Source organism: Ovis canadensis, chromosome 3, assembly GCF_042477335.2.
Source record: "Ovis canadensis isolate MfBH-ARS-UI-01 breed Bighorn chromosome 3, ARS-UI_OviCan_v2, whole genome shotgun sequence".
Classification (NCBI taxonomy): Eukaryota; Metazoa; Chordata; class Mammalia; order Artiodactyla; family Bovidae; genus Ovis; species Ovis canadensis.
In genome coordinates, this window is record NC_091247.1 from 31,758,798 (window position 1) to 31,786,748 (window position 27,951).

Below are 27,951 nucleotides of genomic sequence, written 5' to 3' on the forward strand. Positions count from 1 at the left end.
TGTAACAACCATTAGTAATTTTATTGAAGACTCATCCACAGGATTCTGACCAGCGAAATGACTATAACGTACACTCTGGGGCACCTACACAGATTTTGCTATCAGGTCCCCCAGACCCCATCTTGAGGCTTCACAGTTGTGAGGTTTCACTCCACCAGACACTTCCTTCGAAAATGGAGCCAGGCCTCAGGCTGTCCTCAGCCACTGGTCTCCTCTAATGCATTTCAACCGCAAAGTGGCTCTCGCCTCTTCCCTATCCCTGCTCCATCTTCATAAACTAGCAGACAGGAGTCCTCAAGGGTATAAGATCTTTCCAGATGACTTTAAAAGAAAAGAGGAAGAGGCATTTGTGCTCCTATGCATCTGAGCTCCTACGGCTGAAAGAACGTACCTGCAGATGTGTTCTGACTAGTCACACATCAATCCCTTCGTTACGCTGCAGTGCCAGAAGTCTATGACTCTGAAAAGTGGTGAGTCTTTCTGAAGCTGGGATCAGGGCTCTTTCCACTAGGCTAAGCTGGTGCTTTAGCCCATAATTATAAGAAACTATCTCAGAGTCAGTGTAACCTTCAACTTTCTGAAATACTTTCTCTCACAGATTCTATGCTGGCCTGCAAGACTTGAATGGGGAGAACATAAAAATAGACAAATTAAGGTGGCAATTTAAATTAAGGGAGTTGATTACTGGGAGAAAAATAGGGCATTTTTTAGGATCCCCAAAATAGGAGATGAGTAACCTCTCAGGGAGAAATCCTGAGTGACAACAGCACAAAATCCTGCCACAGGCCTCACCTGTGCTTGGCACTGTGCTAGTAACATCAGGACCCGCTTCAGTGGGGCCCAGAGGGAGTCAAAGCACTTTAAGTATCATTTGAAATTTGCCCAGAGCCAGATTTCAGGAGCTCCTGGACTTCTGTCAGCCAGAATTTTCTAGGGAAGTGACAGGGTTAGGTTTAAATCCAACATCAGAACTACTTCCTGTTCGAGGTAGTCTTGGGAGCAGAAATGAATCGATTTTTTGTTTTCCTTTGAGCTCTGAGCATTCCTGCTCATTTAGGGTAAAAGAGACACTGGAGCAGATGTTCTCCAGCACTCCTCACACTCAACTTGAAGCCAAGAAGAAGATCTATTACAATCCTGAGGTACCTTTTAAGTGCTTCTAAGAGCTTTAATGCCCTTTTGGGCAAGGGACAGAAAGCCTCAGAGAAACCATAAAACACAATCCATATGGCACCATAATATTGTTTTGTGCCGGGAATTCTGCCCTTAGACAAAACCACACAGTCATGAATACATAAATAACTGCTTTCTGAGCCATCTAACAAAGACTGGGCTCTGCTGCGGAGCAGGGAACAGCAGCCTGGGGGGAAGAGTGGTGGAGCCAGCCATGGCGAGCGCTTCACCTCCCAGCGGCACTGCAGATCCCAGCTGGGGAGCATCCACCCTGGAAAACAGCTCTTGTTAGTAATGGCCTCGTCTGTGCAGCACATACTCTGCTGATAAGTATCAGACTACACTGCCAGTTTAGTCAGAAGAGCCGGTGGTATCTCCACTTTGGGGAATCCATCACTGAAGACTCCAAGGGAAGGACTGCTATCAAGGCTCTGAGGCAGAGTTTTGGAAGTCATCTGACCTGCCATCTCTTATGATTATTTCCTGTGTGGCTGTGAAAGTTAAGGGGACGAAGCCTTCACTGTCCGCACAAAGAAGGATCCAGTGGGAGTCTGCAAAGTAAAATAAACACACACGCAATTCAGGATATCCTGTCTTACTCAATAAAGAAAAATATCACAAATACAACTTTTTTGAGAGAAAGAATGTAGTAGTTGATAATCCTGAACCTGACCATCACAAGACTTTACAGAGATGGAGGGGCCGGGTGAAACTGAGGGTCAGGTTACACAGCAGGAATGGGATATTGATGACGGGTGACAGGGAGAGCTAAGGGACAGGTATTAACGCCCGGGCTAGGCATTAAGGGGTCAGTGTCATGTATTTGAGCTCGTGTGTGCATGTGTGCATGCTGGTGTTAGGGGGTGTGGATGGTGTCCCTACCTTTTCTAATGCCATCTAGTAGTTTCTCCAGAAACTACGCAAAGCTGGCAACAGCAACTCTATGGAGGACAAGTCTATATTTTTGAGATCCATGCCAGCCTCTAGACACCCAAGGAGGTTGAGCTGACTAGCGCCAGGCTAGAAATGCCCAGATAATCCTAAATAGTTTGTTCTGAGGTAACCTAGGACCACTGGTATAACACATACCTGGACTTTTTCTGGTTCTTTTGAGTCTACTGTGACCCTGTAATTTCACTTTTGAAAATCTACACTTTCCAAAAATGTATAAAATACAGAAAGGTTTTTATTAGTGTTATTGATGATAATGAAAAATTGGAAACCACTTAAATGTCAAAGAAAACAAGGCAAACTGAAATATGGTATTAAGAGAGTAAATACTGCTCATCACAAGGAAAAAGTTTTTCTGTCTATATGAGATGATGGCTCTTCACTAACTTACATGATGTATTAAGTCAAATTGTTATGTTGTACACTTTATAGCACTGTATGTCAATTGTATCTCAATAAAACTGGAAGGAAAAAAAATATGGTATATCCAAGACAGAATATTAACCCAGTAAAAATTACAGTTATCAAGTCGTATCATAAATGCATGTATCAAAATAGAAAAATGCTGATGCTACAAACGTTTAGCAGGAAAAAAAAATGAAATTAAAAAAACACTTTATGTTTAGCGTGTGGCTGTCCTGAAGACTGAGGCATAAGAAAACCACCATGTTGCCCATCAGATGGAACACAGGCATGAGTCAGTCCTAAGGCATCTAGGAGAGTCCTTCATGTGCACGTATGCTGCATATTAAAATGACAGCTCCTAAACAGACATAGAGAAGAGACTTATGGACATGGGGAGAGGGGAGGAGAGGGTGAGATGTATGGAAAGAGTAACATGGAAACTTACATTACCATATGTAAAATAGATAGCCAACAGGAATTTGCTGTATGGCTCAGTAAATTCAAACGGGGGCTCTGTATCAATCTAGAGGGGTGGGGTGGGGAGGGACATGGGGGGGAGGTTCCAGGGAGGGGATATATGTATACCTATGGCTGATTCATAGGTTTGACAGAAAGCAGCAAAGTTCTGTAAAGGCATTATCCTTCAATAAAAAAAATAAATTAAAAAAAAAATGACAATGCCTTTAAGAAATATTCTATGGGAGTTTCCTGGTGGCCCAGTGGTTAGGATTCCAGGCTGTCACTGCTGTGGCCTGGGTTCAATCCCTGGTTGGGGAACTGAAACCCCACAAGCTTCAAGGCGCGGCCCCCAAAAAGAAAGAAAACAATAAGGTCCTACTGTATAGCACAGAGAACTATATTCAGTGTTCTGTGATAAACCACAATGGGAAAGAATATTTTGAAAAAAAGAATATAGGAACTTCCCTAGCCATCCAGTGGCTAAGACTTCCCCTGCAGCAGACAAGGGTTCAATCCCTAGCTGGGGAACTAAGATCTCAGATCTCATATGGCATGTGGTGTAGCCCCCAAATTAATAAACAGATGAAAGAATGTGTGTGCACAGAGCCCCGCCCCCCGCCACACACACAAAAGAAATATTCTGCGATGCTTTTTATGTTTTAATGCAACTACTACATATGAGGTTTTCTGTCATTTCCTGCAGTTGGTACGTATTGCTTTGCAACTCTATTTAGTTTTTTCATGTGTGCACTCAGGTTTTTCAACTAGGTTGCAAGTTCCTTAAGGGCAGAACCCATATTTTCTGTGTGTTTCGGCACCTATAACAGGCCTAGATATACAATAACAATTAATAATACTTTTTAACTGTCTACTGAATCACTAAATGGTTGGTACACCTCATTTTCATCACCAGTGACAGTCACAAAATTGAGGGAGGGGATATCGGGTAGAGTCGCCTTCTGAATTTTACCTACCATGCAGCATTTCAACAAGAGAGAGGCCGAAAGTCTGTTGGACTGTGCTGAGTCTTAGCTTGCCATTGCAGAGAAGCATCATTCTTTTTTCAACAACAGGACGTACAAAATGACATTTCTTCAAAAATAAAGATAAAAATTGTTAAACTGATTGCAGAAGCAATGGGGTTAACATTTCTTAAGAATAGAATGTACAGTTTAACAAATTCTTATCTATTACCACTATCAACTTCAGTGTTAATAAGGAGCTTTTTGCTGCATTATTTTGCACAACTAAAGCAACAGACAAGATACAACCCCAAATTTCCTTTTGCTCTGTTCCTCCCCAAGGTTATGTCTTTATCTCTAGGAATTGGTTTTTCTAGGATGAGACTAATAGCTTTATAGGATGATGGATGGCAGCATGAGAAAGACAATCAGATGGTGAGGAAAAACTGCTTGGCTGTTTTAGAAACAGGCATACCTCAGAGATTGCAGATTTTGGTTCCAGGCCACTGAAATAAAGTGAGCCACATGAAGTTTTTTGGTTTCCTAGTGCATATTCCGGAGAAAGCAATGGCACCCACTCCAGTACTCTTGCCTGGAAAATCCCATGGGCAGAGGAGCCTGGTAGGCTGCAGTCCATGGGGTCGCTAAGGGTTGGATACAACTGAGCGACTTCACTTTCACTTTTCACTTTCATGCATTGGAGAAGGGAATGGCAACCCACTCCAGTGCTCTTGCCTGGGAGAATCCCAGGGACAGGGGAGCCTGGTGGGCTGCCGTCTATGGGGTCGCACAGAGTCGGACACGACTGACGTGACTTAGCTGTAGCAGCAGCAGTGCATATTCTGGGCTTCTCAGGTGGCACAGAGGTAAAGAATCTTCCTGCCAGTGCAGGAGACATGGGTTCGATCCCTGGGTTGGGAAGATCCTCTGGAGGAAGAAATGGCAACCCACTCCAGTATTCTTGCCTGGAGAATCCCATGGACAGGGGAGCCTGGAGTGCTCCAGTCCATGGAGTCAGAGAGTCACACACAATTTAGCCATGGAGGACACACAGTGCATATTCTGTACTTAAGTATGCAACTGCATATGTCTAATAATGTACATACCTTAATTTTAAAATGCTTTACTGCTTAAAAAAATGCTAACTATCAACTGACAAAAGATATATCTATTTATCTTTAAACAAAGATATATAAGTCCACAGTAATCATATCAGTGTGGTACTGTTAAAGTTTTAGACAAAGACCAGTATTACAGTAGCTGCAGTAAGAAGTAACCAGAATTAGATCTCAGGATATGTAAGTTTATATATAAGAAATTTGGTAGATCAAGTTCAGTGGGATAAAGATGCATTTTTAATAATGTCGGTAGCACAACTACTTACCTTTCAGAAAATTTTAATCAATGATTAAAAACATAAATGTAAAAACTAATGTAATAAAATAATACAAGAAAACCTAGGTTACTATACATCTATCAATTTCTTTAGAAAACCTCTTGTAAACTGGTAACTCAATAGCAAATAATGAGCAAAAGGCAATTCACACTCAACTGACCAAAACACATGAGGATATACTCAAATTCATTAACAGTAGTGAATTACCAGGGGCTTCCCAGGTGGCACAGTAAAAGAACCTGCCTGCCAATGCAGAGGACACAAGAGACAAGGTTTGATCCCTGGGTTGGGAAGATCCTCTAGAGTAGGAAATGGCAACCCACTCCAGTATTCTCACCTGCAGAATCCCATGGACAGAGGAGCCTGGCAGGCTACAGTCCACGGGGTCACAAAGAGTCATCCATGATTAAGCATTCATCATAGCCAACAGTATGGGAAAAACAATTAATAAAAGTGAAATACTACTTCACATTCATCAGATTGGTGAGGATGTAAGGAAAAGGATAGTCCCATATGTTGCTGACGGGCATGTGATGATTCATTGTTTAGTAAAAAGTCTTTGAAAGGCAATCTGGCAACTCTATTAAAAGTAGAAGCATATACATATTATATATATATACTCTTCAAATCTACACTTCCACTTCTGGGAACCAAGCCAATAGAAATAAAAGTATGAATATAAATAGATACATATGAGAATACTATTGCAGCACTATTTGGAGTGGCTAAGAACTGAAAACAAAGTGACTGTCCATCAACAAGGGAAGAACTGAATAAACAGAATGCTCTCAGCATGAAGTAAAGAATACACCATATGACCCCATGTTTGTAAAACAATGAGAAAATCACTACCCCAACCCCTATATACCTATGAATTAAGCAAAGATCTGTGTAAGATTATATGAGTATGAAGGAAAAATATGCAAGGATCCACATTAAGCTACTAGCTAAAAGTGGATTACAGGGAGGAGAAGCAGGACCAAGTTCAATGGGAAAGTATTCATGATAAAATAAGATATTATATGAGCCCATTTAAATATTTTATGTTTGCATATACAATAATACATAGGTACATTAAAAAATTGTAATGACTATAACCTTTCTTATAAGTGGAAGAGAGCTTGCAACTGCATATAAGAAAAGGTCTTCTCAATGAAACAGCATGATTTAAGAATTTGTTTTCTAAACATAGATTGCCAGAATGAGTGCAAGAATTCATGTCTTCATACCATGCGCATGATAAAGTCATGGTGTATATTGCTATGTGGGCCTATCCAACCAACCTGAAAAGGTATAAAAACTTGCCTGAACATAACATGCCCAGCTCAGTGAAGTTCAATTAGAACCCCACTGCCTCAACAATAAATTTCTCTTGCAGCACATACTGGCTACAGGAGCCAGTGGTAGTTCCCCCAGAGGAGAAGTTACCTGGCAAGTGATGTGAACATAAGGCAGATCCTGAGAGAGTGGGTACACTGGAGAGGATTTCTTTCCATTGTGCAGAAAGTTGCTGAGTTCAGAAAGATGTCGCTGCACTTCACTCAGGTTCCTAGATACAACTTCCAGTTCCTTAGACAGCTGGTACATTTCCTTTTCCCGTTCTAAGTTAGGAGGTTCTGCGGTACTGGTGTGGGCTGGTGTGCCGCTGGGTCTGGGCAGTGTTACTGACCAGTTAACAGGCCTGGCATCTAGAGTTTCTAGGACTGTGGAGCCATCACAGATGCTGGATGCAGGACTTTCTATTTCTTCAATAAGGGTTCTTCCAGGCCGTCCACTTTGACTGCTGCTATTAGCTGTGAACAAGAGCCCTCTGCTTTGGTGACAAAAATCCGGCGAAAGATCTTCAATTAGCTTTTTTATATTTGTTTTATTTATCAGAGTACTGAAAGCAGAGTTACCACTCTGGTTTTCACTCAGTGTTACTGGAGAGTCTTCTTTCAGCATTACCTCTCTAACAATCAAACGAATCATATACTGATCAGATTTTGAAGAAGGAAGAAATGCCGAGTCAGTGGACTTTTGTCTTCCCACCAAAATTAATAGTAATTCATCTGTCAAGAAACATATGCCTTTTGGTCTTTCATTACTTTCTAACTGAATCTGCTGGATGTTTGGCATTAATAACGGAATGACAGAATAGATAAAAATTACATTAGATGTATTGGAAGCCACTGCGACTGCTTGTGCTTTGAGATTAAATGCTATTAGATCAGGAACCAGAATGCCTGGAATGATGACTTTTCTGTTGCAGGTAACCTCCTTCTCAAAGGTCAAAAGGACCAAATGTGAAGAATCTAGGCCAGTTCCTGTCAAGTAGTCTTTTTTTCTTAGACAAGTAAGAGAACTACCCTCAGATTTAAATCTGTTGAAGTGGATATGAGTTAGATCCAGAGGCTCAGAAAAGGATGACGACACTGGTGTTTCAGAATTTGTTTCAGAGGAAAGTGGATCAGTAACTGGTAAAGCACGCAGACAAGTGTCTTCACCACTAGGGGGAACGTCAAAAGTTCCAGAAGCATTTAACCCACAAATCTTGTCCAGCGGAAGCTCAGTGGCTATAGCGACCTGTGAGTCCACAGTGGCCCCGATTGAGCGCACGTAGCTGTCCACATCAAAGACGGGACAGAGGGAGCACCTGTGAAGAGTCTTCTGAGCACTGTCCCAAATGTAAGAGTGCAGGCTGCTGCCTGCTGCCACCACCAGCCTCTGGCCATCCTGGGTCCAACACGCACAGTGAATGAGGCCTTGGGTGCTGACGTCCACTTTGACTTGGGAACTGTCACCGTGGATGTTGTAGAATACGGAGACATCCCGAGCAGTCAGCACAGTCAGGATGGCACTTTCTGGGTGCCACACACAGCCCTGGGGAAGGACAGGGCATGACTGTCTGATCTCACAGGGCTGAGACATCAGCCACTTGCTTGGCTCTTCTGCAGGGCTAGGACACAGCTGCCACACGATGACACACTTCTCGTGCTGGACAGCGAGCAGAGTGGGTGTGTCAGCTGCACCAGGCGGAGCCCAGGACACCCCATACACATATTCAAACTGCCCAAGGACTGTTGAGTCCCCAAATTTGGCCTCTCCACTGTGAAGCTGTAAATTGGTCAGGACTACCTGAGTCCCATCAGTCCAAGCAAGGCCGTGAATTGGGTGTATTGCTTGATATAATGTATTCAGTCCAGTCCTGAGAAGTTTTCCTTGTCCCAACTCCATCCTTTCTGATAAAGGTTCTCTGAAATAATTAAGAAGGAAAGTTACACCATGAAAATATAACCAGACAAATCCAGACAACTGGTTTAGCCTTTCTGTGAAATGCGAGACACGGCAAAACAGAGGAAATCAGGATGACTCGACTCTTACTGAATATGCAAAAAGACAATATCCTATATACACATCCACTTACTATAGGAATTTGCTGGCCAAATTAGAAGGAAAGGAAGAGAATAAATATATCCAGAATGTGCCATATGTGGTGCTAGTTCAGTTTAGTTCAGTCGCTCAGTCGTGTCTGACTCTTTGCGACCCCATGAATTGCAGCACACCAGGCCTCCCTGTCCATCACCAACTCTTGGAGTTCACTCAAACTCATGTTTATTGAGTTGGTGATGCCATCCGGCCATCTCATCCTCTGTCGCCCCCTTCTCCTTCTGCCCCCAATCCCTCCAAGCATCAGAGTATTTTCCAATGAGTCAACTCTTCACATGAGGAGGCCAAAGTATTAGAGTTTCAGCTTTAGCATCAGTCTTTCCAATGAACACCCAGAACTGATCTCCTTTAGAATGGACTGGTTGGATCTCCTTGAGGTCCAAGGGACTCTCAAGAGTCTTCTCCAACACCACAGTTCAAAAGCATCTGGAATTCAATACAATCCATGTAATAGTCCAGTGAGGTTAGCACTATTATTCTTGTGTGAGAGACAACAGAGCTGAAGCTCTAAAAGGTTAAGAAACTTGGCTTTCATATCTTATAACAAAACACCTTCCAGATAAATTAAAGATCCAAATGCAAAAAAATATGTAAAAAATATAAGAGATTTAAAAGAAAGACTTTTCACGGTACCATAAAAATACTCCAGCATGTATATGTATAAGGATTTACTATAGTGTCTTTTATAAGAGAAAAATCTAAATGTACATCAATATGGAAATACATTAAAAAATATGGAAGCTCCATGAATAATGACACAGAAAAATCCTCCCCCAAAGCACTGAAATTCACAATATAACACATCTGGTAAGCTTCTATTTATGAAAAGAAATCCACCTCTCTATGTCTATAAACATGTGTGTGTATATATTTACATAAAGATGCAGAAAAAGATCAGAAATAACACATACCAAACTGTTCACAGTACATGCTGAGAAGGAGTGAGACGGGAAAAGAGAGAAGGTGGAACAGTCTTTATTTCCGTATTTTTTGAAAAACTGTTTTTTATTTTTTATTTTTTTTTTTTTTTGAAAAACTGTTTTTTAATAAGCATTTAGTCAAATAGTCCCTTTCTAACTGAAAAATGAAACTAAACAGTCAAATGTGAAAAAATAATTTATGAAAAGTTCTTGTTAGCCAGTTAAAAAGACAAAATTTAAAGTGGTTGAAGAATATCAACAGGCAATTTGATATTACAAAACAATTATGATGATCAATAAACACATTCTAAGTGATGTTTAATCTTAGAATATTTAATCAAAGAATTCTCTAAACATGCAGTGTCCATCTTCACCAGTCATTCTCTTCTTAACCCACTCCTAACTGATTCCATTCTTACCTCTTCTGAAACAACTCCCACCATCCCACCAGTGCTACTCATGTCACTGAATCTAATGGATATTTTTCAACCCTGCCTGGTTTACCTAGCATCAAAGACAGAACTTGAGAAGCTGTCTTCAGACTCTAAATCCAAAGAAATATATTCTCCACCAAACTGGTAGATTTGATTTTCATTTGTCTGCATTTTTTTCTCATACCTTTTTGCTAGCTTTGTCCCTACTCTTAGAATCTTTTACCAAGACAGAAAGGTCTGTTTTACTTCTACACATGATGTCAGATTAAGTGGTTCTGCAGTAGCTTGCTAAATGGAGAAATATGTCCTCTGTCATTACTAATGAAGAAGGCTGCCATCTCAAACCCATTGGTCTTGTGTAAGATAATATATATACTTCCCTAATAGCTACTTATGCACTTTTAAAAGACTTTTATTGATAAATAATGCATGATACATTTTCCTGGGCAAAGAAAATTCCTAATAGGCCAATTACATATCAAAAGCAATTTATATGGTATGTTTTAGGCCACCCAAGTTAGTCTAATGTCATTGAGAGTGTGTATGGCCAGGGTTAGCCCAGGGTAAGAGTTTGTGAATAAGGGAAAAACAAACTTGATAATAAAGTCTCTGAAATTTTTTAGAAGAATTAATTTTAATATTTTTATCTTTAGTAACAAGAAGAAATTTGGTAAAAAATTAGAGTTACCATATGATGCTGCAATCCCCCACACACACCAGGGCATATAGCTAGAGAAAATTATAATTCAAAAAGATACAAGCAACACAATGTTCACTGTAGCACTAATTATATATACTCACATATATATACAACTGAGTCACTGTGCTGTATACCTGAAACTAACATGATATTGTAAATAAATCATACTTCAATAAAATTAAATTAAAAATAAAAATGAAGGAAATTTGGCCTATATTCCTTAAACACACAACAATAATTAGTCCAGGTTCTGATCACCTCCTGCTTTTAAACAGAGGAGGATAAGGAGAAATTCTCTTCATTCCAGTCTCTTATTTTCCACAGAGCCTGGGCTCTTTGAGTGTACGCAGAATTATCTTGAGATGTCCGGCTTGGACTGTAGATGTCCTAAGGACTATAGCCCACCAGGCTCCTCTGTCCATGGGATTTTCCAGGCAAGAGTACTGGTATGGGTGGCCATTTCCTCCTCCAGGGGATCTTCCCAACCCAAGGACCAAACCCATATCTCCTGCGTCTCCTGCATTGCAAGTGGATTCTTTACCTCTGAGCCAATAAGGAAGCCTGAGAAAAGTCACAGCTCCTGGTAACTGGGCATTTCTGCTCAAATATCTTTGATGAGTCTCCAGTCTATACATATAAAAGTTCTTCCAAAATGTTTTAGCAAAGCATTGAAGGCCTTATATTTTCTGATACTGCTACACCTTTCCAACCTTATATCTCTGATCATAAAGGGCCTGCTGAAGAATTTGGAATTTAGAGAAACCAGTACACATTCATGCAACATTGTGCAGAACAGACCTGAGAAACTAAGAAGCTGACAATTTAATAAAGGTCCATGGGCAGAAACAATTGCAACACCACAAAGCAATTCACCTCCAGTTAAAAATCAATCAATTAAAAAATTAATCAATTAATTAATTTTTAAAATGGGGGACATAGATAATTTGAATGTCAGGATGAGAAAGTGAGCCAAGCTTGTAGCTGTGAGATACTTTTAAGACAACTGAAATAGATTATCAAGTGGAATGAGTGCTAAGGAAGAAAGGAGAATTAAGGACAACATACAAATTTTCAGCTTGGGAAACTGATGAACCATTAATCAGAGCTACAGAAGGCAGAGCATGCTTCAGAGGTAAGAACAATGTAGTGTGCAACAAGTTTAATGTGGGCTTCCCCGGTGGCCTAGCAGTAAAAAATCTGCCTCTAATGCCGGAGACACAGGAGTTGTGGGTTCAATCCTGGGGTTGGGGGGAGTCCCCTGGAGGAGGACATGGCAACCTACTCCCAGTATTCTTGCCGGGAAAATCCCATGGACAGAGGAACCTGGCAGGATACAGTCCACAGGGTCGCAAAGAGTCGGACACAACTGAAGCAACTAAGCACGCATGCACGTGCTTTATTTAAGATGTTTATAGAGTAGCATTGTACCTTAGGCAGTCAGAGGTAAGGATTTGGGAGTCACTGTTACAGAGCTAGTAGTAAAAAGATCAGAGAACCAAGAAGACAAAGGCGAAAGACCTTCAGGTGTACCTCAATTATTTTGTATCTTTTAAATATTTGCCTGAAGCTAACGGTATGTACACCTGTTAGTCTCTCCACCCTCAGATGATAAGGTTTCTCAAATCAGGAACCCTGGTTCCTCTATGAAGCGAAAAGCTGAATGTATTCATTCAGGAGAGAGACGGCCAGAACCAGGATCCGGTGTTCAGTCTATAGCCATTTAATTCTTCTGTTTCTAATCTTCTTTAAAGACAACGCATGGAACTTCCTTGGTGGTCCAGGGGCTAAGATTTTGCACTCCCAATGCAGGGGACCAAGGTTTAGTCCCTGGTCAAAGAACTAGATCCCATGAGCTGCAACTAAGATGCAGCACAACAACAACAACAACAAAAAAACTAAGACAACTCATAGTGACAGTCAAGGGGCTCAGGTGAATTGGAGCACTTCCAGTAAATTTAAAGTTACATACTTCCCAACTTGTTTTTCCAAATTTACTGTGTTTTCATTATAAAATAATTCCAAGTTCTTTACACTTATTGTTTTAAATTAATACATAAGAAAAGTCAAAAGGACCTAGAAATTCTCATATTGAGTGAAATAAGTCAGAGAAAGACAAATTCCCTTATCAGTTCAGTTCAGCCGCTCAGTCATGTCTGACTCTTTGCGACCCTATGAACCACAGCACACCAGGCCTCCCTGTCCATCACCAACTCCCGGAGTCCACCCAAACCCACGTCAATCGAGTCGATGATGCCATCCAACCATCTCATCCTCTGTCATCCCCTTCTCCTCCTGCCCTCAATCTTTCCCAGCATCAGGGTCTTTTCCAATGAGTCAGCTCTTCACATCAGGTGGCCAAAGTACTGGAGTTTCAGCCTCAACATCAGTCCTTCCAATGAACATCCAGGACTGATCTCCTTTAGGAATATGACATTGCTTATATGTAAAATCTTTAAAAATGGTACAAATGAATTTATTTACAAAACAGAAATAGAGTCACAGATGTAGAAAACAAACTTATGATTACCAGGGAGGAAAGAAGGGGTAAATGGGGAGACTGGGATTGACATACACACTACTATATATAAAATAAAAAACTAATAAGGACCTACTGTATAGGATGAGCCTTCCCTCGTGGCTCAGATGGTAAAGAATCTGCCTGGCATGCAAAAGCCTAGAGTTCACTCCCTGGATGGGGAAGATTTCCTGGAGAAGGAAATGTCAACCCATTCCAGTACTGATGCCTGGGAGGGTACAGTCCATGAGGCCACAAAAGAGTCCTCAAAATGTAGAAACTGAACAACTGTATAGCACAGGGAAGTATTCTCAACACTCTATAATCACTTAATTGAGAAAAAAACTTAAAAAGGGTGGCTATATGTGTATGTATAACTGATGCACTTGCTGTATAGCAGAAACTAACACAACATTTTAAATCGACTATACTCCAATAAATTTTTTAAAAAGGTCAAAAGGTAAATTCACACACACACACACACACACACACTCAAATTCAACGAAAGAAAATTACGACTGCAACCCTCCAGACATTTTTCTATGCAGTTGATGTTAAACTTTTTCACTCATACTGCACCATTTCATACCACGATCTTTTCGCTTCACATTATATTAGGATTTCACCCGTGTTATTTAAAAGCTTTATAAATTACTTTTAGAAGCCACTTCATACCACTTTTCCTCACTGTTGAGAAAGTGCCATAATTTTTCCTCACTGGTGAGATACCTGGTTATAGCCAACTTTATCTTTTTACAAATACCGCTGGGATAAAGGTATTTATGCATAAAGCATGTTCATTTTGAATGGCTTCCTTAGGATATATTCCCAGAAGCGTCACTCGTGAGGCACAAGTAATATATTCTCTGGTTTAAACCCAACCCCTGCTCTTCCGCATCCGCCAGCCCTCTCACGAGGCCCCCCACCCTTCTAGTCATCTCCTCGCACCTGTAACCCTTCCTCTAATCCGCGTCTGCCAAAGCCCAGATCCCTCCACTTCCGTCCCCGCCCACCTGGCCTCCCCTACAGAGGCCAGGCCGGAAAGCAGTAGAGACAAAATACCTTTGGTCTCACTGCCCCACAGAAAATCAGTTTCCCCGCGACCTTCGGAGCACACAGAGCTCTGATCCGAAGTCCCAAGCAGACTCCGGAAGCATCGGTTCCCAGAGCCCGGTAGGTGAGACGGGGCTGTACCAGCTAGGCAATTCCCCCTGCCTATTGGCTATTGCTTGTGTCCCGTTATGAGACGGTCCTTCCCATTGGCCAATAAGCTCGAGCTTTGCCGCACAGACCTCTGGGAGTTGTATTCCGCCTGAAACGCCATCGAAGGTAAAACTGCTATTGATACCGTTCGTCCCTTGAGAGGTTTAGCGGTTTCCCCCGCATCTTTTCGGTCCTCGTAGTCTAAGAAGGGGAGAAGGCAATGGCACCCCACTCCAGTAATCTTGCCTGGAAAATCCCATGGGCAGAGGAGACTGGAGGGCTGCAGTCCATGGGGTCGCTGAGGGTCTGACACGACTGAGCGACTTCCCTTTCACTTTTCACTTTCATGCACTGGAGAAGGAAATGGCAACCCACTCCAGTGTTCTTGCCTGGGGAATCCCAGGGATGGAGGAGCCTGGTGGGCTGCCATCTATGAGGTCTCACAGAGTCGGACACGACTGAAGTGACTTAGCAGCAGCAGCAGTCTAAGAAGGAGTCCTGGGCCCTAGAGTCAAGACGGTTTCTTAGCTTTTCAGGGAAGCAGCAGGGATGGGGAGGTAGAGAAGGAGTTGAAGACCCCTTTAAAATCTCAGAAAGATGTTCTCCATACACAAAATAGGGTATATGTAACTGACTCCGCTCCATGGACCTGCTCTAATTACAAACCGCTATTCTACACTTACCCCAAAAGTGCCTGACCATAGCTACAACTCACTAGGCTTAAAGCCAGCTATACCCCTGCCAGATTCTGGGCCACGCCTTGGGGCAGCTCATGGGGAATTTCAGATCCTGACCCTCACGATAGTTGATCATGTTTGTTGAACACACAGCCAGCCGTCCTTCTGATAATCTGAAGTCCGTGCCTTGACCATCTAGGAGAGAGGGGAGTGCGGAAGTGGAGAAGTAACACCTAGGGCTCTCTCTTCTTTGCTCAGGCTTTTCTTCCCATGCCTGTCTTCCTGCTCCACTTGTCAGAACCATACCTTCGTATCAATTTTTGCAACAATGCATGGAGAGAAAAAATTGAACGTTCCATTCATTTTTCAAATGCTTGCTGCTAAGTTGCTAAGTAGCTTCAGTCGTGTCCGACTCTGTGCAACCCCAGAGACGACAGCCCACCAGGCTCCCCCGTCCCTAGGATTCTCCAGTCAAGAACACTGGAGTGGGTTACCATTTCCTTCTCCAAATGCTTACCTCCTCCAAAAAATACCGTTCTAGATTCCTGGGTCTCCTTTGGAAGGAGGTGAAGGTCTGGTAGAAATCATTCATTCATTCATCCCACAACTTAAATCACTCCAGGCGGTAACTGTTCCTGTCCTCATCACAGCCTGGATTCCTCCAGGACAATTGTCTTAATTCGGTTGGTATCCCCAGGGTGCAGTTCTCTGCCTTGAAAGGCGGGAGGCCACCCATGCCTACCTAAGAACTATGCAGGATGGAGTATAGGGGTGTAGGTGGGTGGGGGAGAGTCAGTAATGACTGGTTTATTTTCCACCCACCCCTTCCACCACCCCCACAACTTGCCCCTACAGATTCCAACAGCCTAGCTAGGGTAGGTATCTCTCTGGTGCTTCTGTGAGGTTCTGAACTCTATGGCAGTGAATGCAGTTAATTAAAGTGTTGGTTTCGTTGCTGGCCCTCTCCACCTACCTGTGAGACCAAGTTGACTGCTCCCCCTATCCACCCCCAGCTTAACACAGAGCTGTTGTTCAGTTGCTCAATGGTGTCCCATGCTTTGCAACCCCATGGACTGCAGCACTCCAGGCTTCCCTGTCTTTCACCATCTCCCAGAGCTTGCTCAAACTCATATCCATTCTGTCGATGATGCCACCCAACCGTAATGTCCTCTGCCATCCCCTTTTCCTCCTGCCTTCAATCTTTCCCAGCTGGTAAAGAATCCACCTGCAATGCGGGAGACCTGGCTTTGATCCCTGGGTTGGGAAGATCCCCTAGAGAAGGGAAAGGCTTCCCATTCCAGTACTGTGGCCTAGAGAATTCCATGAACTATACAGTCCATAGAGTCACAAAGAGTCTGACACGACTGAGTAACTTTCACTCACTCAGTCTTTCCCAGCATCAGGGTCTTTTTCAATGAGTCAGTTCTTCACATCGGTGGCCAAAGTATTGGAGCTTCAGTTTCAGCATCAGTCCTTCTAATGAATATTCAGGGTTGATTTCCTTTAGGATTGACTGGCTTGATCTCCTTGCAGTCCAAGGGACTCTCAAGAGCCTTCTTGAGAATTAAGATGTTAAGCATGAATTCTTCGATGCTCAACCTTCTTTATGGTCCAACTCTCGCATACATACATGACTACTGGAAAAACTATAGCTTTGGCTATAGTAGGTGCTACATAAATGTGTCGACAGATGGATGGAGGGATGGAGGGAGGGAGGGAGGGAGAGCGGGAGGGACAGATGGGTGGGTAGATGCGCTAGTGTCTGCATGCCTTCCTCAACATCTTCCCCAATCAGTGGGTTAATGATCGTTAGCCTGGTCAAGCTCTGGAGCAGTCGCTTCAGGGTCGCTTCCCCCGGGGCCCCGCCCCGGTCGACCCCACCTTTCCGCGCCGCTCCGCCCCGCCGCTCCCTTCCCGGTGGCCCCTCCCTGCGCAGGTCCCGACTCCAGCCGCACCTCCTCCGACTCTGCAGTGGCGGCGGGGAGGCGAGCCGGAGCGCCAGCGGGCCAGGGCCGGAGCCGAGCCGGGGTCGGGGCAGCAGCGGGGACCCTCGGAGGCGGGGCCAGTGGGACCGCGATGGGCGTGGAGATCGAGACCATCTCCCCGGGAGACGGTACCGGGTGGCGGGGCCGGGGGAGGAGGAGGGGTCTCGGGGCGGAGCCCGGTGGCGGGGCGGGGGGGGGGGGGGTCCGATTCCGAGGTGGCGCGGAGGGGTGCAGAACAGGGGGAGAGGGCCTAGGATGGGGACAGCGGGAGATGACCCGACATGGGATTGTTGGGGGTTCTAGCAGACACCCTTCGCCATCCCCCTCCGCGCTTGCTCACCTAGAGGAACGGAGGCGGAGGCTGGGAGGCTGGGGTCTGCGGCCCGCCACCGCCCCGGGCGCCTCCGACTGGCGCTGCTGCGGCTGGAAACGCTCGGTTATCCGCTGCTGCTGATTTCCTAGGGCCGGGTTACAGCTCCGCTTTCCCTGCCTTGCTGAGTGAGCTCTGGAAACGGGGAAAAGAGATGTTTTGGGGTCTCTTCTGCTCGGGCCAGCCCCCTTCTAACGCACCCGCTTCCGGGCCTCTGATCGAGCGGCCCCCCGCGATCTGGACGGTGAGACTCTGTAGGGACCGAGCCAGTCTGGAAAAGGCGGAGCGCTTCCTCCACTGTCTCTGCATCTTGCTTTATGCTCCCTGCCCCACTCAGCCTCTCCGGCCAGCCTGTCCACTGTCCACTTCAGCTTTCATGAGCGGCTGAAACCAATGGCCCCCAAACTTAAGCGTCCAGCCCAGGCCTCGGATTTGAGTTCACGGTGGTCCGTTTTTCCAGCCGCTGCTCAGCCTCTACCTGGAAGTCCACGGATTCCTCAAAGTCAGCAAGTCCAGAACAGAACTCCTGCTCCTGGTCTTCCCCACTCCCAGGCGCTCCTCTGTGTTCCCTTGCTTCCTGCCTTGGGTTGGCACCCGACACTTTCCCAAGCCAGGCATCCCAGGCATCACCCTTGTGTAATTGAGTTTGGATGTGCCAGGAGTAGCTTTCTCCATTTCTTAAACCAACCTTAATACAGACTGGAGCCCATATTTCTGCAGGATTTGACAGGCAAACTGTGTGTCAGGCAGTGTTGACACTCCCCCAACCCAAGGAAATTGGAGGGACTCTTGGCTCCTGGCCACCCTCCTAATTTTAAAACAGTGGTCCCTAGGAGTCCCAGCCAGGACCTTGGATCACTCCGGAGGTACAGGCTTCTTTTTCTATGCTGGAAACCTCTGTACTGGATCCCAGGAAGCATCTCCCTGAGGTCTCTTTACCACCCTCCCCCACCCAGGGCACTGCTTTAGAATTCTGCCAGGGGCCTCCAGGCCTCTTCTCCCTTCCCTGGCTCAAAGAAACCTTTAGAGTGATCTCTCCTTATCCTCCCTCCCTGGCTAGGAACAAGGGGCTTTTCTCTTGAAGCAGATCAGATTTTTACGGAAAGCCTGGAGGAACTTTCCAGGTAGCACTAGTGGTAAAGAATCCACCTGTCAATGCAAGGAGATATAAGAGAACTGGGTTTGATCTCTGGGTTAGGAAGATCCTCTGGAGGAGGAAATGGCAACCCACTCCAGTATTCCGGATGGGCTACCGTCCATTGGGTCACAAAGTGTCAGACACGACTGAAGTGACTTGGCACAGAGGAACTTTGGCCTTCTGCTTTTACTTCAGTCTAAATCCCCAAGTCAAGGAAGCACAGAAGGGCCAGGTACCATGCTGTAACCTAGAGTGGGAGAAAGCACCAATTAATATTTCAATAACGATGCTGCTGTGCTGAGGATGTCTGTCTTGGTCGAGCCTACAACAAATCCTGCCTACTTCTCCTGCTGAGTATCTTGAAGACTCCATCTCCTCAGCCTCTGCCCTAGTTCCAGCCATCACCATCTCTCACCCAGATTTCCGCAGTCTCTAAACTGGTCTTCCCACCTCCAGTCTCACCTCTTGGCCTTCCGTCTGGCCTCCCACCTCACCCACACGGTTTTCTCCACCACAGTCTGCACACTTTTTAAAATGCATATCTGATTATGCCCCTCTCTGGGCATAAAATGTTTTAAGGAATCCTCCTTTTTCTCCAGGCAGACAGATATAGCCTTCTGTTACCTTCCATACTGGAGCCTCATCTCTCACTAGCAGTCCCTATCCCTACCACCAACTTTTCTCTGGCTTTATCGAGCTGTCTGCAAGTTGTTAAACACACTAGCCATTCAGCAAATATTTATTGAGCTTATACTGTGTGCTAGAACTTAAGGTTAAAGCAGGAAACCAGACAGGCTCCCATTACTGCATGACTCGAAGCCTTTGAACATGTGCTTCACTCTTCCCATATTATCTCCCTTACTTCCTCTGGCAAGTTACTCATCTTTTAAGACCCAGTTTAACCATTATCTCCTCTCGAATACTTTCCCTGACACTAGTTAGTTGCTCCCTCCCTGGGGCCTCATCTACATGTTGGCTCAGCTGTTTACCCTCCCAAGGCTTTGTTATCCAGTCCCATGGCCTTTAGATCCCACCCAAATTTATAGCTCCAGTGCAGACTCTCTATCTGCCTACGTGCAGTACAAGCTCATGTGTCTTAATAGGTATCTCGAGATTGCCACCTGCACAAATCTGTGCCTCGTCAGTCTTCCCCATCTCAGGAATCAGCTCCTCCAGCCTTCCAGTCACCCACCCTAAAACCTTAACATCATGCTTCTCCCTCATCCTGGATCCCCTTCTCCATGCCATTAGCATGCCCTGTCAGCTCCAATTCCAAAACATATCTCCCATCTATTTTACTCTCTTCTCTGCTGCCAACCACTTTAATTCAAGCCATCATTGATTTTCTGTCTGGATTATTGCAACAGGCGCCTAACTGTCCATCCTACACAGAGCAGCCAGAATGATCTTATAAAATCTTAATTCAGATTATGTCATTCTCTTGCTTAAAGCCCTCCCATGCCTTCTTGTTGCACTTAAAGAATTTGCAGAATTAAATCCAGCTCTTTCCCACTTGTCTCCACCTCCTTCCCTTCTTTCCAGTCATCTAGGCTCCTTTCATTCTGTAAATGCATTGACCCTTTCCTGCTTCACGGTTTATGCACTGCCTGCTGCTTCTTCCCACAGTGCTTTTCCCAGTGTGTTCCTCATCCTTCAAGTCTCAGTTCAAATGTCATCTCTGAGAGGCTGTCCTGGATCAGCCATTCTGAAATGACCTGTCCCACTGTATCTCTCTGCAATTCATCATTGTGTTTATTTTCTTTAGAGAACTTATCACAATCTATATTGTCTTGTTTATTTGAGTATTGTTTGTCTCCCTCCGTTAGAATGTAAATTCCAAAAGAGTAGCAATCTTGTCTGGTCTGTGTAACTCACTGGTGTATCTTGAGATCAGGCCTTACACAGAGCAGGTATTCAGTAAATATTTGTGAATGATTCTGTTTATTCAGAATCATCAGGCTTCCCTGATAGCTCAGTTGGTAAAGAATCCACCTCCAATGCAGGAGACCCCGGTTCAATTCCTGGGTCAGGAAGATCCACTGGAGAATGGAAAGGCTACCCACTCCAGTATTCTCGCCTGGAGAATTCCATGGACTGTATAGTCCATGCTATCACAAAGAGTCGGACATGACTGAGTGACTTTCACTGTTATTCATCCTTGTGCAGTCGTCACCCTGCATTATAATCTATTATTTATGCATCTATTTCCCGAACCTCATTGTGAGTTCATAGATTGCTCTGTGTCTCTGGAATCTAGTCCAGGCCTGCCAGATAGTAGGCTGTCAGGTTTGTGGAATGGATGAAGGAAAGTAAAAAGAGCAATCAAAGAAAGGGAAACAACCAGGAGAGAGCAAAGTTGTGGAACCCAAGGAAATAAAGTTCAGATCAAGGCCAGAGAAGTGAAGTCACTCACACAAAGCCACTGACTCATACACCGCACAGAGCCAGAACTGGAGCCATGGGCTTCTCTGTGGTATGGAGGGGAATGTGGGCCAGAGCTCTTGGTCACAAGTCACACCTGAAATGTTCTTGGTGACTTTTCCCAATTTGCTGTTCATTCCTGGATCTTTGTGTCTCCTTGCAGGAAGGACGTTCCCCAAGAAGGGCCAGACGTGCGTGGTGCACTACACAGGTAGGCTTTGGCCCCTATGCTCTCATCCAAACCTGCCCCTCTGCAGGCAGGTCTCTACTCTGACACCTCTCCAGAGGTATCTGCTCCCCCGGAATAGGCCCCAAGCCCAGGGCAGCCAAGTCTTCCTCTGACCAGCCATCTCCATCTCCCCCAGCCAGCCTTGAGGGAATGAGAAAGGGCACTGCCAAGGTTAATCCCTCCCCTCTTCTACCAGCAAGACCCACCATGGTACCAGCCTCTGACAGAGCCAGCCATCTCCATTTCCCTTCTGTCTGTTGCAGGCAGGATGGAGCCCTGGCCCCTCTGGTTCTGTCTGATACTTGGAAATTCCTCTTATAGCTCTCAGAGCCCTGAGCCCCCTGCAGACTTCCTTTTCATCCTACAGTGTTATGAAAGAAGTGAAGTCTTGACTTCCTCAGAATCCCCTTTCTTTATGGGGAAATAGACTATTCAGTCTACTCTTACTGATCACTTAGGGGACACAAACATGAAACAAGAGGATCCCTCCCTTCACCAGGGTTGTGGGCATGGAGGAGGGCAGTGCCTGTGGTGCTGTGGGAGCAGAGGAGGGCCCACATCTCTGCTGAGCCCTCATGGATGATATGGATTGGAAGGCCAGGTGCACTGAGGAACATTCTAGATGGAGTTCCTGAGGACTTCTGGCCGAAGATCAATGAGCAAATGTTTGTTCCAAAGCGGGTGCAGGGGGAGTGCTCTGCCTTGTGACCTTCTTCCCAATGTGGTGAACTTGGTGACAGCCACTTCGCAGACAGCAAGGCCAGTTTAATTCCTAGGATAGAGTCAGACAGGGGCCATTTTTAGCAGTTCTCTGGGCCAGTGTGAAGTGCCAGGTTAATTCTAGGCAGACAGTGTGGGTATTTCTCAACAGCTGTGTTGCCGGTGGCTGACGTCAGTGGGCTGGAGCTGTGTTTCATCTCCCGGTGATGTGTCCTAATTACCATGAGCCTTCTGGGGCCTCTGACCTATGTAATTGATTTATCTGTTCTACATGTTGCAGACAGACCAGTACTTATCAAGTTACCGAAACCACAACATCCTTTTGTAAAGACTTTTCACAATACATGCAGACAGGAGGCAATGTGCATTAAATACTAACATTAGACATGGGCAGCTCTGGTCTGGGGAGGGACTGTCTCATCAAACCCAGTCAGAGACTGGGAATTTTTGGTAAACTTTATTATATGTAAATACACTAGAGAACATAACTCTAAGATGTACAGATTGATGAAAATTTTCAAAAGTGATCACACTTATGTAACCACCCCCCAGATCAACAGACCCTTCTAGCACCTCCCAGTCATTCACTTGTGCATGCTACGTTGCCTCAGTCGTGTTGGACTCTTTGCAACTCTATGGACTGTAGCCCACTAAACTCCTCTGTCCATGGGATTCTCCAGGCAAGAATACTGGTGTGGGTTGCCAGGCCCTCCTCCAGGGTATCTTCCCAATCCAGGGTTTGAACCCACGTCTCTTACGTCTCCTGCGTCTCCTGTATTGGCAAGGGCATTCTTTACCACTGGTGCCACCTGGGAAGCCCCCCCACCCGCCCCCGCCCCCACCCACCCCGCCAGTCATTACATTTCCCTAAAGGTAACTAGCATTCTAACTTTTTGTCCCTATAGATTGGTTTCATCTCATAGAGTATGTACTCTTTTGTTTTGGGGTTATTTCTTTCATTAGGTCTCTTATTTCACTTTTAATGTATGTGAGATTTATCCAGGAGTTTAGGTCATTGCATGAATATATTGCAATTTATCCTTTCTACAGTTGATGAACATTTGGATTGTTAGTTTTTAGACATTATGAATGGTGTTGCTTTGAAGAGTCTTATAGATGTCTTCTGGTGCACATATGTAGACAACCTCGTTGGCTAAACATAGAAGTGAAATTGCTGGGGCACAGGGTTATACCTGCTCAGAGGTAGCAGATCCTGCCGAATAGCTTTCCAAAGTAGTTGTGCCAGTTTCCACTGCCACCAGCCATGTCTGAGCATTCCAGTTCTCTGGCATCCTCATCACCGCTTGGTATCATCAGGTTTTTGTTTTGATTTTGGCCCTCTCTGGTGGGCTCCCAGGGTATCTCCTTGTAGTTTTTATTTGCACAGGCCTGATGGTTAAGGAAGTTGAGTACCCTTTCATGTGCTTCCTGGTCATTTGGATGTCCTCTTTAGTTCACCTAAATTTTGTCCACTTAAGAAAAAATTAGGTTGTCTGTCTTTATCTTATTGATCTGTAGGAATTCATTTGTATTCTAGATTTGAGTCCTTTGTTGGCTATACCTATTCTAAACATCTCCTATTCCAAAGCATCTGTTTTTCTTTATTCCTTTATTGGCATCCTTTGAGCAGATTTCTTTTTTTAAATTTTTATTTATTTGGCTGCAGTGGGTCTTAATTGCAGCATGTGAGACTCTCTTTGTTGCAGCATGCAGGATCTTTTTTAAAATATAGATTTATTTGGCTGTGCTGGGTCTTCATTGCAGCATATGAGATCCTTTAGTTGTGGCATGCATCCTAGTTCCCTGACCTGGGTTTGAACCCACGCTCCCTACATTGGGAGCACAGAGTCTCAGCCACTGGACCACTAGGAAGTCCCATTTTGAACAGAATTCTTAATTTTAATGAAGTTCTACATATGAATCTTTCCTTTTGCAGTTAGTAATTTTGTGTTCAGAAATCTTTGTCTATCCTAGGTGATGAAGCTCTTCTTCTATTTATTATTTCTTAGAAGCTTTATTATTTTATCTTTCATATTTAGGCCTGTGATTCATCTGGAGTTGATTTTTATGTGTGGGTGAATTAGGGGTTCACTTTGATGGTTCATTTTCCCTCATATGTATATACAGTCAATCAGCAACATTAATAAGAAAAATCACCCTTTGTCCATTACATTTCAGTGGCACCCTTGTTAAATCCGGTCACCATGTGTCTGTGGTGTCTGCGGTGTCTGTTTCTGGACTGCATGGTTTTGACTGAACCTGCTGCAGTAGATAAAAGTTTATGGTCTGAAGTGGTTTAAGTCATATGAAACCTGAGGAGTACGGGGAATGAGAAAGTCAGTCTTTAAATGGAGGGTGTGGATGTATGTGCGTGTGTATGTGCATATCCATATGTGTACTGTACAAGTTTGTGTCTGTGTGACTGCATTATATCTACGTATCTAAATATTTTCTTAGCATCTGTTTGGCCATCAGGGTTTTCTTCTGAGTGCATGTGCATAAATGTATGTGAGCATGCATGCGCATCTCTGAATATCTTAGCAACCTGTGTGTATGCTTGAGTTTGTATTTGATCTCGTGTATTTGATACAGAAGTATCCATCTGTGTGTGTCTCTGTGTAGCAATAGGGTTTTCTTCTTTGCCTGATTTAGTACCCAGGGAAAGAGCCCAATTTATTCTGCTGAGAAAATAGGTAAGTAAGAATGTCTCTTGTATACATTTATATTGTAGGAATTAGGATGTGGAATCACAGATACTTAGACACTAGACCTCTCATGTGAAACACGGCAAATCTGAGATCAGAGAGAAAGTGATCTAAGTTCACACAGTGAGTTAGTGCCAAAGTGAATTCAGAATCTAATCTCTGAATTTACAAGCTAGATCTTTCTCTGGTCCCAGACTGCCTTCTGATGTGGTCCAGGCAAAGAAGGCCATGAGAAGAAGGCATGAAGTAGCATCCTTTGCAGAATGTCTAATATTTGAGCTAGAGACACCAGTAAGAACAGAAAACAGAAAAGCAGCTCTTGCTTCTTAGGCAGCTGGACTGAGACAACACATGCGTGTACATCAGGAATGACAAGCTATCTGCAGTTGGAGGCTGAGGGATACTTCAGTCTGCTAAGAAAACACTCAGGGTGTCCTGAGTTCACACAGTCCTTTTGTATGAGGTCTGGAGGCTGCCCCTGACTGGCTGGGTCACTTTACACTGTTCGCTGCAATAAAGGATGATATGACCTTTGGGTTTTGTGTAGGGGGGGAACCTTGAGAACATCAGGTGAGGACTCAACCTGAAACTGAAATGCCTGGGAAAACAGACTGTCAGGCTAAGGAAGGTGCATAAAAAAATTTGCAATGTGCAGAAGTACTTGAGAAAGGTCTGACCTCAATAGGGAAGGGAAGGGGAGAAGGGGAGGACAGAGAGAAGGTTGTCAGGCAGGCAGTAGCTAGATCTTAAACTGCCTGGATACAACGTAGGCATTCGGATTCTCCCTTAGGAAAGTTACAGAAGCAAGGGAATAATAGGATCAGGCACGTGCGTGCGCATGTGTGAGTGTGTGTGTGTGTGTGTTAAACCATTCTGGGTGCAGTGTGGAGAAGGGAATGGAAGAGTAAAAGCAGAGCAACAAGACTCGTTAGAGTCAGTTCCTGTCCAGAGGTAAAGTGTGATAGTGGCTTGATGAGACCACAGGGTGGTGGTAATAAAAGTAGAGAAAATACCTGGACTTCAAAGATCTGTACCATTTGGTGATTGGTGGGATGTGCTTGCTTAGTCAACGGGATGGATGGGGAGGACAGGAAGACAGCAGGTTTGTACAGAATAGGAATTCCATACTAGACGTGTTGAACCTGAAATGGGAGTTATCTCATGACCACAGCTCTTTTCCACCCTATCCTTGCTTTCATAGGAATGCTTCAAAATGGCAAGAAATTCGATTCATCCAGAGACAGAAACAAGCCTTTCAAGTTCAGAATTGGCAAACAGGAAGTCATCAAGGGTTTTGAAGAGGGCGCAGCCCAGGTAAGAAGAGGATCCTTGTTAAGGGGAGTTTGAGCAGCTAGGGGTCTGGGCTCTGCACTCTGCCCTCCACCCTCCCCCATCACAGACCATCACTGCTTTGACTCCACTGCCAGGGCTTGGCAATGCCACCTAGTTTCAGTCCTGGCTTTGTGTCCCCACCCCTTTTGTTGCCTGTCACTTGGGGCTGTCTTCCCAAGCACATCCCTCCAGTTCTGAGCAAGCCTGTGAGCTACTAGCTGTTCAGGACTGAAACAGCAGAAGAGGTGGGGTAGGCTACTGTTTAGGGTTTTTTTTAACTTAAAAAAAAAAGCACTAGTTTCAGACTTGCAAAAATATTATATGAGTAGAGTTCTCATATACTCTTTACCCAGCTTCCCTAAATGTTGTTTTACATAACCATAGTACCGTGAACAAAATCAGGACATTAACATTGATATAATGCTATTAGCCAATCTGTTCAAATTTTTGAGTCAGTTATTCAAAATTTAAAAATTGATTATTCAAATTTCACCAGTTGTCCCACTAATGCCAGACAAATCCTTGAGGACTGCTGTGATGAGCCCTGGTTCAGGCTCTTCTTCCTTCCTCTATGAAGTCACGTGATGTTCCTTGCTGTGCCTTCTAATCTCTTAATCTAATGAATTGGTCCTAGCACCTACATGAGTATATACATGCATATATGGTCTTTACACATCCTCTTTAGGCTTCTTTGAAAGAAGGAAAAATTATGAACAGATTGAAGTGTTGAGGTGTACTCTAATTGAATAACCAGCATTGTTTGCTAAATCAATGAATTTGAGCCTACAGTGTTGAAGTTACTGTCCGTAGTTACGTCTCTGCTAGTCTGACATGCAATCTGCCTTGGTTACAACTCTTAGCATCACTTCAGTGTGCCACATATAAAATTCATCTCAGATCTTCAGGGTTACCATGAGGATGGTTTGGGAAAATGACAGTTACCTTACTCTTTTCTTTTAAATCAAGCTGGGTCCTCTTTCTCCTCTCCCCATCTGCCCCCATCCCTGCTAGATGAGCTTGGGGCAGAGGGCGAAGCTGACCTGCACTCCTGATGTGGCATATGGAGCCACAGGCCACCCTGGTGTCATCCCTCCCAATGCCACCCTCATCTTTGACGTGGAGCTGCTCAACCTAGAGTGAAGGCAGGAAGGAACTGAAGGTGGCTGGAGATGGCTGCTGCTCACCCTCCTAGCCTGCTCGGCCACTGGGACGGCTCCTCCTGCTTGGGGCTCTTGATCAGTGCGCTAACCTCACTGCCCCATGGCATTATCCATTCTCTCTGCCCAAGTTGCTCTGTCTGTGTTCCGTCACTGTTCACGCTAATCTTTGCTTGAGGAAACTTCGGTTGCAGATTGAAATGTTTCAGGTTGTGCATTTTGCGTGATGCATGTAGCAGCCATTCCTGATCACAGAACAGATTTCTTGTTCGCACAATCTACACTGCCTTACTTTTACTTAAGCCAGACACACAAGGTGCTCAGACATGAAACGTACGTGCTGTACACAGAGGGACTTGAGCCAGTTACCTTTGCTGTCACTTTCTCTCTCGGAAGTTCTGCTGACTTAAACAATGTCCTCTTTGGAAACGGTATGTAAAATAAAGGCTCTGTGCTTGACAAATGCCTGTCCATCCTTACTGAAGGTAGGAAGTGCTTTAAGTGTATTCAGACACTCAGTTGTGTCTGACTTTTTGTGACATCATGGACTGAGTCTGCCAGGCTCTTCTGTTCATGGGATTCTCCTGGCCAGAATATTGGAGTGGGGTACCATTTCCTCCAGGGGATCTTCCCGAACCATCTTACGTCTGATGTATGTGGTCCTTAAAGG

At 44.5% G+C, this 27,951-nt stretch overlaps 2 protein-coding genes across 5 annotated transcripts; one reads left to right on the forward strand and one right to left on the reverse strand.

The window, feature by feature from the left end:
* WDCP (WD repeat and coiled coil containing) lies at positions 1-14,539 on the reverse strand. The gene is made up of 5 exons (XM_069582671.1): positions 14,407-14,539; positions 6,775-8,581; positions 3,963-4,080; positions 1,634-1,724; positions 1-1,444 (listed from the first exon to the last, which is right to left on the reverse strand). Exons 2-5 carry the CDS (start codon positions 8,560-8,562, stop codon positions 1,285-1,287), a joined length of 2,157 nt encoding a protein of 718 aa, XP_069438772.1. The 5' UTR covers positions 8,563-8,581; positions 14,407-14,539; the 3' UTR covers positions 1-1,284.
* On the forward strand, positions 14,428-27,744 carry FKBP1B (FKBP prolyl isomerase 1B). 4 transcript variants are annotated; one of them, XM_069582738.1, is made up of 4 exons: positions 14,428-14,517; positions 21,302-21,349; positions 25,994-26,106; positions 27,136-27,744. In XM_069582738.1, exons 3-4 carry the CDS (start codon positions 25,996-25,998, stop codon positions 27,262-27,264), a joined length of 240 nt encoding a protein of 79 aa, XP_069438839.1. In that variant the 5' UTR covers positions 14,428-14,517; positions 21,302-21,349; positions 25,994-25,995; the 3' UTR covers positions 27,265-27,744. The 4 variants fall into 4 exon arrangements, with proteins under 4 accessions (XP_069438839.1, XP_069438840.1, XP_069438836.1 ...); XM_069582739.1 differs by lacking the exon at positions 14,428-14,517 and adding an exon at positions 14,645-14,673; XM_069582735.1 differs by lacking the exon at positions 14,428-14,517 and adding an exon at positions 17,018-17,337.
* Positions 27,745-27,951: the final 207 nt, after the last annotated feature.